Below are 12,706 nucleotides of genomic sequence, written 5' to 3'. Positions count from 1 at the left end.
AGTTGTTAAAAAGGGAAACAAGTTTATTTAAAATACAAATCATACAAGTTAGAAATGCAAGAATTTGGAACAAATTGACCTCTGAGACACCCTCCTCCCCCTCTAACAATCAAACACAAATCCCCAATATGGGGTGAGAAAATTCATCAGTTACCATTTGGATTCGGAATTACTCTACCAGTTATAAATATGTACAACTTTTTTTTTTTTTGAAGAGAAAGAAAGAAGGCTGGGACGTGCCAACAATTGAAAATAAAATAAAGGGGGTGAGGGGTGCAGTGCCTTCACATGATGTAACCACAGGGGGACTCTGGAGGTGATGCCCTGTTCTTATAAATAATGGCTTGATATTCGGAAGAGTTTTGTACTCCATTTGAAATCGCTATTCTATACACGAGGGGCGGATGTCGAATGAGGCAAACAAACGTGAATCACTTGTTTAGTGAAACAATCATGTTTGAACAGATGCAACCACACGGCGTAGTCATCACCACGTCAGCTCTCCGAGATTGGTGTTCGGCATCCGTGCAACAAAGTGGTGACAAATCCATTCAAAAAAAGCGTGGACTCAAAACAAAAGACGAACCTGAACAATGGCATGTGCTTATCACAAACAAAACTTACCGGTACTTTAGATCGCATCTCAAAGCTCTGGCTTGTCATAATTATAACTCATAAAAACAATGACTTGGAAAAAAAAGGTGTGAATATAAATATTGCCAGTGCCTGGTTGGCCCCTTTGTGATGACAGTATGATATCACAATACTTCTCCACTGATGACAAGAGTATTGCGATACCTTTACATCACTAACAATAGCGTCGAAAAACTTACATAATTGACGACAGCATTGCGATTTTTCTAACTCAATGACTGATCATATAATTGGATCATAGTGACAATACGGTCGATGTGGCTCAGTGGGTTACACCGCTGTTTTTTGACACAGATTTTGGGTAGCCCGGCACACCCGCGACCCTCGTGAAGATAAAGCGGTTCAGATCACGGATGGATGCATGACAATATTCCTACAAAAAAAAGCCAATGATATAATTGGACCATCGTGCCAATCGTGTCACAATGCTTCAACTCAATGACAATATTAATACTTTCACACTTTGGCACATAAGTAGATTGGTGGCTTGAGCTTGGTTGTGTTGCTGTGATCTTTCTCCTGATTCTGCATCTTCCTATCTAGCCGCACCCTTGCACACTTAACCAATTGAAACTACTTAGGACGGTGGAGTCACCCACAGAAAGATAGCAACACGTTTAGGTTAGACCCCATGGAGTCACAGCTTAGTAAGTATATAGATTGTTTTGAAGAGGCCAAACATTTGATGACATTAGAATCGGAATGACAATAGTATCGCAATACTTCTCCCTCAGTAACAAGAATATCATGATGCCTGTACATCAATTGCAATTTGATATGAATGGCGATTGTATTGTGATATTTTGACATCAGTGACAATAGTGTCATGTTGACTCCACATTGACCGAATGATTATTTGGAACATTTTGACAACATCGTGATATATCTGCAACCGTTTGACAATATCTATATTTGGACCCTAATTTATTTATTTTTTGTATCAAGGCTTTGATAGTAAAATGTGGATGGCGCCGACATGTTTGCCGTCAGGGTGGAAAGTCAACATCAACAATAAATGGCTAACCAGGACTTATCGGTGGGAACGCTGGAGGAGTTCATCCAATAAAACTAACATTCATAAATATACCATTCACACAAATGCATGTCCAATATCACACTCAAAAGTCAGAAAGTATTTGCATGTCAAAGTCCAAGGAGCAAGATTAAAATTAAATACAAAAAAATAAAAAAAATCTCAACGATTGTTTTGATCAAGTTCAGTCATGCAGTCTTTTGGTAGTGGGCTGATTTTTTTTCTTTCTTTTTTAGTCAAAAGGGTCATAAATAGAATATGTCACAGTAACGCCAAGCTGAAAACAGGCTCCTTCACACTTGCAGAAATAGTGACGCCCGTTCCTGACATGAACCCCCGGTCTAGGCTACAATGCTGCTGATTGTCAGGTACAGGGCTCTGGTTCGAGGCATCGTGACTTTTCAGCGTACAAAAACGTTCTCTGGTGGAACTTTTAAAGCAAGGCTTCAAGGTCGTCCAGTTCCAGTCTCATCTCGAGCTATTCAGAGGATTCCGGTGTTCGAGCAAAGCGATCAGTAGCAGGCAACTCGAGAACTCGTATGGAGCGCAAGTCAGTCTTTGGCATCTTTGGAAGTGAATCAGTAGATTTTCTTTGGAGTGCAAAAACAACTCAATGCAGCACCGTCCTCCGACCTGAGGCAGAGAGATCGTCGCCACGGACGGACTCGAAACGTCCGCCCTGGCGGTTGTCTATACCCGCTTAACCTGTCCCGGGTGCTGGAGACATTATCCAGCATGCATTTGGGACAATCCTGGGAGCATCAAGGACAGGTCAGCTACATCTAAGAGTCGATCTCAATGATCTATCCTGCCAACCAACCTGCCAACAAACATAAATACAAAATGAAACAAAACATTCATTTGGTTTGAGAGTACGTCTGGAATTGTCCTCTGGCCAGTCTTGTAGCTCCAGTGGTCTCGTTTCTTTGCTCCTTTGTCCTCCTCCTTCGCGTGTCTCCCTTGCAACCATGTGGCCTGGTTCTGTGGTTCTGCGGCCCTGCTAGCGGGAGCCTCGCGTGGGCCGCTCAGGCCTCCGAGGCAGCCTGCGGTTTGAGTTGGGCTTTCTCCATGGCGGTGCCGTACGGGAGGGTTCTCTTGAAGAAGCCGAACTGCGGAACGACATGGAGCAACAGTTCAGTGATGACAGACCTGGAAGAGGTTCTTTTCATCTCCACAGTGTCACTGACCTTGTACAGAACGAAAATGAGCAAGGCCAGAAGCAGCAAACCCGCCAGAATGGCCAAGATGATGATCCAGAGGGGGACTGAGTTCTCAATGTCAGGCTTGTTCCACACCACCGGCGTCACCACCTGAGGACCATATGAGCACGTTTAGGGCCGATTTCGCTCAAGGATAGTCTGGCTTTTGCATGGTGCCATCCAGTGCAGAATAAACATCTTACATACCTTTTTGTGTCCACTGGGCACATGTTTGGGCAGAATGGCGTAGGGCATGGTCTTCACACTGTATCTGGCCAGACACTCAAGCACAAATTGCTTATATGCTCTCTGCAGGGGAAACAGAAGGTGGATGCAATATTACTATCCAACGACAGGTGGAGACAGAGACAAAGTCACCCCGCCCCCTTTTTGCGATCCACAATCTTTGTGTAATGGGTCAGACATGTGTGAGGGTTCGTCTGAGACAATATAAGGAGAAAAAGAAAAAGCTCCACTAACCTCCATGAAGGTCTCGGCCCAGACGCGGGAGCGCACTTTGAGGATGGCCGTGGTCCCTTTCTCCAGGAGACCCACTTGGCACTGTAGGGCCCAGCAGTCCACACTGGAGCAGGACTACACAAAATACAGGCGATGCGTGGCGATTAGATGTATTTTGTTTGACTCCGAGTTGACACTATTGCGCAGTAGATACAAATTATGTAGCGCTTTTTGATTGCAGCAAATGACAACCTCCAAATGCTGCAAATTCACGAAATAAAAATTATATATATAGAGAGAGAGTTCTCATTGGGAGGTTTGCTTGAAAACATTCAAATTATTCTCTAACAGTCGATGACTTGAATTTTATGCTGAGTGCCATTTGCATTGACGATTAAAACCAAATTGTCATAATAACGTGGAACGTCTACAATAGGTCATAGATGATGCTGGAGCGCATCTGAACATACATTGGGCAAGAGGCAAACAAACAAGCATTCACGCACACATCAATGGACAGTTTAGACTGATCAACGAGTTTAACAGCATGTTTTTGGAATGCGAGAGGAAGCTACATAAGCAAGGGCGAAACCTGCACCACAAATGGTTCAATATTGAACCGTGAGGCAGATATGCTACGTGTTGGGCTGCAATTTGCATTTTTGAAAGGTTTTACATATTAGGGCAGTGTTCTCAAAGACCTGCAACAACTAAAGCACTTTGATATGCATACGAAACCAGTAGTTGGCGATGATTTGTGGAACCTCTAAAGTTAAAGGCCACTTTACTGTCTTGAGTTTGCCTCTAAAGTCAAGTCACGGTTTTACAAAACTCGAAATGTAGCCTCAACGAAGGGGTGTTTCATTGGTTTTTCCCCCCCTAATAATAGTGGTCAACTTTTTCTTTTTTTTTTTTTATGTCAGTTAAAACATTTTTAAAACAGAGCTGTGTGAAGTTAAGACTTACATTACATGCGCAGTTGATAAAACAGTCAAAAGCGACTATTTGAGCCTGGAACCGATTTCTACGTATGTCTCAAATCATCAGGAAAAAAAATCATCACAACAAATCAGCTGTCAACGAGCACCCTGGAATTCATTTTGTTCGGCCAACGACTGTAAACTCACTGTAAATTCAAGGCCACCTACAAAATTGTTCTGTCTGCTGACAGATTGAAGAACACACGAGAGAGAATTTTAAGAAAAAAAATAGTCATGTAAAATAAATGTTAATGCCGCAGGTCAAATAAATACAAGAGAGTCCAATGTTAAGAACACTTATCCATGCCTGCTTCAAATTAGATCGGAAGGAATGTCATCTGACTGTAAAAAAAAAGGGGGGTGGGGGGGAGAAAAAAGAAACCTTTTTACATTGCTGCCCAACCAGTCTATTTCGCCTCAAGATTGTCTAATGAGGCTCCCGCAAATCAGCTTAGTACCCAACACGTGGGCCCCATGCAATGGAGGCAGACCACCCCCAGAAGCAAAGATTTCTGCGGTTTTCCGGCAGGAGCTCTTTGGCTGACAAGGGTAAACACAGCAGGAGGAGACTCAAAGTGAGACAGACTTATTCAAGCTAATCAAACAGACAGGCGGGCTATCGAGCCACATCCTCCCGCCCAAACCTCCTCGGTGCCAACGGCAAGCGGGCCTCCCATCCTCCCCCCCAAAAAAACTAGAGATCTATGGGAAGAGCATGAACATCTCCTCGCTTGCGGGCTTCTGTTATAAGGATGTGAAGGCCGCCAATGTAAAAGTTGTACCCCAAACGTCATTAAAAAGAACAGCAGGAGACAACGCGGTTGAAGAATTGAATTGAATGGTGGTTCCCACTGTTGGGCTTTGACTGATTCTTGAAAATAAAACAAAACTGTTGAAAATATGTCTTCCTTGACCTGACCACCGTCAATAAATTTTGTGCAAAGAAGAAAACAAAAAATGTCTTCAACTCTGTGACCAATTCTGGAATTCAAGTGTGAGCTTCTGAAAGAGGACACATCCTTTTCTGAACTTTCAATAACAACATGGTTTCTTGAGAGAGACAAAGATGCATCGAAGGTTGAACATCGCATGCGGACATTCTGGATAGGCATTGTTTACGAAGCCAGACTGTACATACACACATACATATGTATACACTCACACACAAACGCACATACAAAAATGTCTTTACTTGAGGCAGGCATCCACAGATGGAAACGTGCAGCTGACGCCATCAATGGTGGCTGTATGCACCCAGAACTATATGAGTATGGGGCCTTCATCTTGAGACGGTTATTAGTTACGACAACAGGACAAATCTGACAATAAGTCCTTTTTACCACCATTGGCCCAGCAATATAAACATATACAGACATGTTAAAATACCCAGGAACAGTTTTCCATTGCATTGCACAATGTCTCCTTGAATAAGACTAACCCATTAATGTGAACGCTTCCAACCCTTTTTTTTCTTGTCCTCCTCGGGGTTGAGAACACGGGATGTTGTATATTTGTCAACTGCAGGCATGTGGATCCCTTTGAGACCTTTCTGTCATTAAGGGCTATGACTTAATTTCGACATAGTTTGACATTAACGATGGCCTGATGGCCCGGGGCCGCCATCTGACAGTGTTGGGCCACCCACAGTTCACTTTTGCTGACCCGACCAGGCCACCAGTACAATTTTCATCAATAATTCTGTTGAAATCAACACGTTCTTACTTTTTTTTTTTATGTTGACTATTCTATATTTGCGGCACGGCGTTCAACTGGTTAGCACGTCCGCCTCACAGTGCACAGGTGCAGGGTTCAATTCTGTCTCTGGCCTTCCTGTGTGGAGTTTGCATATCCTCCCTGTGCCTGCGTGGGTTTTCTCTCACATTCCAAAAACATTCATGACAGGTTATCGGAACACTCTAAATTGTCCCTAGGTGTGATTGTGAGTGCGAATGGTTGTGTGTCTGTGTGTGCCCTCTGATTGGTTGGCAACCAGTTTGGAGTGTACCACTCGTACTGCACGAAATCCGCTGCCTTGATCTCCTGTACTTGAGTCCATTTTATTTCATCCACATGTAGGCCTACGTATATAATTATGAACTTAGTTTTTAGTATTGTAAATCAGGGCCAATGCTAGTATTGGTAGTGCCACCACAACTTAGCCCGTAGTGGCCCAACAGGTTTCATGTCAGACCCTGTCAGAGAAGGTAGGGCCATCTTACCAGGTTTGTCAAGTGCGCGAGCGAGTTCCTGTGCGCATCCCGCCTTTCCACGCGGTGTTCATGGGACTTCAGAGCTAGATGAGGCGGTTCTGTTGCCGTGTCTTTGAGCTGCAAGGAAGAGACAAGCATTACACATTTGCCACGGTGACCTGACGCCACCCCGGTCTCCCGCTCGGAACGCCCCGATGTCATCGTGCCATTAATCAAACGCATGGATGCGTAGCCGGCTCTCCCCAAAACAAGACGCAGATGATGAGCTCTGCCCAACATCTGTAAACACCAACAACTCCCTTATATTTGCAGGGAGGGCACACACCGCCGGTTGTCAGTGATGAGTGAGTTTACTGCCACTGAGGTGGTTCATCAAAGCGCTGGTAGGGTGAGCGTCCTGGGTGGGGCTGGCAGACCGGTGGGCACTTAATCATACAACCCGCCGGCAATCAGCAGGAGGTCTTAAAAAGTTGCGCGAGGCCCTGATAGGGCACATTCTGAGCAGATGTGCATCTGTGTGGCTTGCACTCACTCTGAGCTGGAGGCGATTCATGTTGCTGTCAGAGGTGCAGTTGACGGGGCCCTCGGTGGAGAACTCCAGCGGGTAAAGCAGATTGTGGCGCTGGGCGGCGAGGGGGCAGCGCAGCTCCAGCAGGGTGTGGCTGATCCGACTGGGCCCATTGTTCACCAGCTGGAAAACAACACCCAGGACAGTGTCAACAACAAGAGCAACAGGAATTTAATCCTGGAGAACCCAAGATCCTTTTTCTTCTTTGGAAAATGATGAATTATACATTAAATGACTGCTATATGTTCACTGAACACCAAAGTTGACAAATATACAACATCCCGTGTTCTCAACCCCGAGGAGGACAGGAAAAAAAAGGGTTGGAAGCGTTCACATTAATGGGTTAGTCTTATTCAAGGAGACATTGTTTGGGGTTCAGGGGTCACTCCTTAAGACGTTCTATAACTCGGTGGTGGCCTCGGCCATCTATTATGGCATTGTCTGCTGGTCAGGCAGCATCTCGGCCCGGGACAGAAAGAGACTGGAGCGACTGGTCAGGAAGGCCAGTTCTGTCCTGGGTTGCCCCCTTGACACTCTGGAGGAGGTGGGCAACAGAAGGATGCTAACTAAGCTAAAAGCTATGATGGCCAGTCCCTCCCACCCCCTCCAGCCCGCCCTGACAGCACTTGGTAGCTCCTTCAGCCAGAAACTGTTACACCCGCGCTGCAAGAAGGAGAGATACCGACGCTCGTTCCTACCGACTGCTGTCAGGCTGATGAATAAAAAATAACAATCATAATAATAATAATAATTAAATGATGTGAAGGAAAATTGTAAATAGTACTGCGATTTATCCATTTGTGTTCATATTGTATTTAATTGAAAGATGTTTGTTGTTGTTTTTTTTTTTCTCTTCTTCTTTCTACATACATTCTTGCTGCTGGAGGCTGTAAATTTCCCCATTGTGGGACAAATAAAGGATATCTTATCTTATCTTAAAATCGATGTTTTTTTTTCAAATATTCAATGCTTTAATCCTAATTTGGGATTAGGGCCAATTCTGACCCTTAGGGATTAAAGGGCAGCATTTGAGTAGCAGAATTTATAGGGGCCAAATTTGACCCCGTGAGTTCTCCAGGGTTAAGCTCATAGTACAGTGCAGTGTTGCATCTTGGGTCACCACCAGCTTTGATGACCTGGAGGTTATCAAAAAGGAAAAGAAATCTGATGTCATCATAGCACTGATAAATGAACTAAATGAAGTGTAGTCAACTTTTCCACAGTCCACTAAGAGTCGCCACGCCCTAATTATTTCTTTTTCTGTAATTCCTCAAACCCTTCTAAATCACAAAGAGCCGATAGACTGATGATTGGAAGCGATCTGATCGGTGTTGCAAAAGTCTCCGAACTCACATAAGACATATTTCATCCTCGATTTCACTGTGAACAAGACGATCAACCAGCCCGTCGTCAAGCGGGATGCTGCTGCGTTTGTTTCGATCAGTGTGCAACGAGATGAGAGAATGGTGGCAGGACAACTCGTGGCTGCTTCACCATGAGAACATGCTCACAGTGCCTTCAGCATCTAACAGTCCCTGGCCAAGAACAACGTTACCAAGCTGGAGCAAGTTACATACTCAGCCCACCTGGCTCTGTGTGATTTTTTTTTTTGGGCCTCTTTCCCAAGTTCAGAGAGGGGATTGATTTTGAAGAGGCAGATAACAATGAGACAGCTGTGATGACGGAGCTGCAAGGTTCCCGGAGGAATCCATCCCAGAGTGCATAAAAATGCATTCGACTCCAGTGGGGATTACTTTCAAGTGGAAAACTTGGAGTTGTACTTGGAAAAATTTCGTTTGCGACGGCAGTTCTGGAACTTTCCTGACCCACCTTGTGAAATCCAGTAAAGCATCCTCAAAAAAACTAGCATGTGCCACCTAGTATGAGCTATGCTTGCAAAAATTATGTACACGGCGCGTTTGAGAAAAAAAAAAATCCTGGAGAACCCAACTTATATCCAATCAATTTTTTTTGTCGTTTATTTCTGCTCAGGTTAGCGCGTCGGCTTCACAGTGCAGAGGTACCGGGTTCGATTCCAGCTCCGGCCTCCCTGTGTGGAGTTTGCATGTTCTCCCCGGGCCTGCGTGGGTTTTCTCCGGGTGCTCCGGTTTCCTCCCACATTCCAAAAACATGTGTGGCAGGCTGATTGAACACTCTAAATTGTCCCTAGGTGTGAGTGTGAGTGTGAATGGTTGTTCGTCTCTGTGTGCCCTGCGATTGGCTGGCAACTGATTCAGGGTGTCCCCCGCCTACTGCCCGGAGACAGCTGAGATAGGCTCCAGCACCCCCCGCGACCCTAGTGAGGATCAAGCGGCTCGGAAGATGAATGAATGAATGAATGAATGAATGAATATTTCTGCTCAGCGAAACAAGCTTCGAAGGAAAAGGAAAGGACGACTAGAAAGAGAGCAAACAGGCGTGTCTGGATGTGACGCAAGGAGGTGGGAAGTGGGGGAAAAAAAGTGCTTACCTCATAGATGTGTTCCACCGCTGGTCCCACTTCCTGTTCCATTTCGTAGTTCTTGGTCACCTTCCAGTTGGCCGGTGGGAAGAAAACCTTATCTGGACGAGACACCCTTAAAAAAAAAAAAAAAGGGAAAAAAAACAGACAGCGAGAGAAAGAGAAGGTGGGAGTGAGAACATGTTTGGTCAGGCACCAAAAACTGGAGGCCCAAGGACTCCTCCTCACCCTTGAAGGATGATCTCAGCGTGGACAACCACCTCTACCTTGTAAGGCACCACCTCGCTGTGGGAGTTGTTCTCGTTCTTACTGCGGACGCCAAGAAAGAGATTGCTGTCAACTGACCTCACTTCAGGACCGGAAGATGACATTTTGGACCTCTGTCGGCGTAATACCTGCGAATCTGCAGTTCAAATTGGACCGTTTTGTGCGTGTCTTTCAGTCGAGGCACCGTGAAACGAAGACCAGCCCAAAGCTGAGGAGAACATTCATCATCAGCACCATAAAACCTCGCTTACAGGATATGAACATTAAAAAAAGAGTAGAAGAAGAAAGCAGAACACTTTATTAATATAAAGCAGATTAGGAAGAATGTAAGCCTGAACGAATTTCAAGGTGCATCCGCAGCGCAGGAACGAGCTTGCTTGCTAATCATTTTTCATTTATTGTGATGTTTTCATGGTGGTGAGAAATGAAAATCGAAATTACAAATGCATTTCGATTAATTGGCCAGCCATATAATACAATGAATTTGTGTTTGCTGAATACATATCAACAAGAGAGGCAAAAGACTGAGAAGTCAAATATTAATGGAAACACAAAGTCAGCCCTTTCCACTGTTTTTTAAATACAAAATCATATCCCTGATCAAAAGGATCCAGGTAACTTCTTATTTAATAAATAGCATATAAACAAAAATATCTTTCGAAAATTGGGCATGGCCGTATTAATAAAAATGATAAAGTCACAGTTAACACAAAGTCTTTTGACACTTAAGCCTTGTGTTTTTTTCCAACTAGAAGATACAATTTATGATGACTTCCGTCCGTAGGTGTGAATGTGAGTGTGACTCAGTCTGACGCCTCACAGCTTTCGAGAGGAACTAATGATTGATAAATGCTGTTAAAGTCTATTCTCTCTATTTCGAATAGCAAAAATAAATTTGAAGCCAAAATATAGCTCCACTATGAGTGTGTTTAAAAGGCTTGAAAGAAAAAAAGAAGAACTGGCAAATCAAAACTGTTCCTGCGTAGCTTGTCTCCGGATGATATTTTGACTTTTCCACCACAGCAAGCAAATACGAGCCGTTACGTCATTTTACTTATCGCCATAAAACATGCCAGTGAGAGGAAGAGCACGGAGCCCTTACGCTGGTGCCAGACTTCATGGGGTTTCCCAAATCGCAGCTGAGGTATCGGGTCTGGTTCTCGGTGTCGTAGCTGCAGGTCAGCTGGGTCAGGCTCTGCGGGCCCACCCGCGGAGGAGAAAGTGTGAGCATGCCAAAGAAATTCCTCAAAGTGCTTTTCGTTTTTATTGGTGGGGAATGCAGCTGCGCTTTACCTCGTTATTACGAGCGATGCCGCTGTAGTCGGCCTCGGGTGGCAGCACCACATAGAGCTCTGCCTCGTAGGCGCCACCCTCACCCTCATTCCTGGCGTTGAAAGTCAAGGTCAGGGCGTTGTCATCGCCAAGGTACACTTCCTTCCTGTCCCTGAAGAGCCAGCAAAGAGAATAAATGATTACCAATTGGGGTCAAATGGCGTCACCAGGCCAATAAATGTGTAGAACAGCCGTCAGCTTGTCGTATATCAACGCAAGGTCAGTTTTTGGTGGGGGCGCAGTGGTACAAAAATCGCTCATCGGTTGTCATGGATTATTTGCACAGCGATCACTGGCGTCACTGATCGAGGCGCAAAATAAGTCCAATTTTCTGTTTATTGAATGTTTTTCAGTAATTTGGGGAGATTTTTTTAAGGCTGTTTGTTTTGTTTGTTTTTCCCCAATGCATTTTAAAAGAGCATCAATTATACGCAAATTTTGGCTGTTCGTGGTTCCCGAACCCCCCGCCCCCCCATCTTTTTTTTAAGTGCTCCAAAATACTGATTGTGGAAAGGCTACATTGCACACGTAGGGACCGTAGAACAACACCGCTCCATTTCTGCTTCCTCCCATTCCCATGGAACAATGAAGAATTCCATACCGAGGGTCACGCACATGCTTCTAATTAGCGTCTTTTCTCATAAAGGGAGAGCTGGCGAGCAGTCCTCCTGTAGGTCAGCTGTAGTTACTTTCTCACTGGCGGGACACTTTTTTTTCAAAACCAAACAAGGCCTCCAAATTAGTAAAAGGCCACAACACTGTGAAGCCTCCCTGAGGGACCCCTTCCTCCGACAGGTTGTGTGCTTTGGCAGCCCAATGCAAGAAACAACACAGCAGGAATTATGGCCTCTCTCTTTTTTTTTTTTTTTTTTTTTTTTTTGCATTTGGCTGAAAGTCCACAAAAATCATGTCCATCACATTTGAGCTTAACCCCAAACACAGCAGGCTCAAAATATTCGGACATGTTCCTGATTGCACTAATCACACTTTGCTGGAGTTGTACTTTCAATGCACCCGCAGCAGGTTACTCCATATGCAAGGGGTCGCCCATACATGCAGATGGCAGATAAATATAGGAATGTGAAATCAAAATGACAGAGCGGAGAAGGGAGTATCAGGGAGGACGAAAATGCAAACAGATTTCTCAGAGCAGCGTTTGCGTGTGGCAAACTCTGCATCAGGCGGAACCTTTGGACTTTTGGCACGCGGCGCTCACGTTTCCCGACAATTTGCCTGTCTCCTGCTTGTTCGTAGGCACCTGTATAGCGAACGCGCTTGCTGCTTGCAAAGGCCGCCGTGCACCCGCAACTCACACTGAATATGCTGACGCTTGACCTTTCTTTGGTAGGTTTAAGCAGGCAGCCATGCAACAAAAACAGATGCAGGTTTGAGTGCTGAGGGTTAATTTCTATCTAACCTTTTACTAATTGCCCTTTCCTTTGAGCCCACTTTCAACTGGATTTTGTAAGGTAATACAAATAGACGAAAGGTATGCTGTATATGTCAAAGCCATTCGCAGTTTGTGGAGAATTCTGCTCATATT

General features: G+C 44.8%; 2 protein-coding genes across 2 annotated transcripts in view; one reads left to right on the top strand and one right to left on the bottom strand.

Annotated features, from left to right (window-relative positions):
• pofut1 (protein O-fucosyltransferase 1) overlaps window positions 1-5,088 on the top strand; it is a 404,965-nt gene extending 399,877 nt beyond the window's left edge. The window contains exon 8 of the transcript XR_007961526.1: window positions 5,077-5,088. The gene's annotated coding sequence lies outside the window, so the exon portion shown is untranslated. The remainder of the gene's footprint in view (window positions 1-5,076) is intronic.
• The window catches only part of itga5 (integrin, alpha 5 (fibronectin receptor, alpha polypeptide)), a 47,708-nt gene continuing 35,004 nt past the window's right edge, over window positions 3-12,706 (bottom strand). Inside the window, exons 20-30 of the mRNA XM_052059408.1 lie at window positions 11,125-11,275; window positions 10,934-11,026; window positions 9,960-10,039; window positions 9,793-9,873; window positions 9,574-9,679; window positions 7,068-7,226; window positions 6,545-6,652; window positions 3,367-3,480; window positions 3,094-3,195; window positions 2,875-2,997; window positions 3-2,796 (exon numbers count right to left, since the gene is read on the bottom strand). Of these exons, the coding sequence (XP_051915368.1) occupies window positions 2,713-2,796; window positions 2,875-2,997; window positions 3,094-3,195; window positions 3,367-3,480; window positions 6,545-6,652; window positions 7,068-7,226; window positions 9,574-9,679; window positions 9,793-9,873; window positions 9,960-10,039; window positions 10,934-11,026; window positions 11,125-11,275 (1,201 nt within the window). The 3' untranslated portion in view covers window positions 3-2,712. The remainder of the gene's footprint in view (window positions 2,797-2,874; window positions 2,998-3,093; window positions 3,196-3,366; window positions 3,481-6,544; window positions 6,653-7,067; window positions 7,227-9,573; window positions 9,680-9,792; window positions 9,874-9,959; window positions 10,040-10,933; window positions 11,027-11,124; window positions 11,276-12,706) is intronic.

This window comes from Hippocampus zosterae, chromosome 2 (assembly GCF_025434085.1).
Source record: "Hippocampus zosterae strain Florida chromosome 2, ASM2543408v3, whole genome shotgun sequence".
Classification (NCBI taxonomy): domain Eukaryota; kingdom Metazoa; phylum Chordata; class Actinopteri; order Syngnathiformes; family Syngnathidae; genus Hippocampus; species Hippocampus zosterae.
Note: the sequence above shows the minus strand (reverse complement) of the source record. Positions and strands in the feature narration are given on the sequence as shown.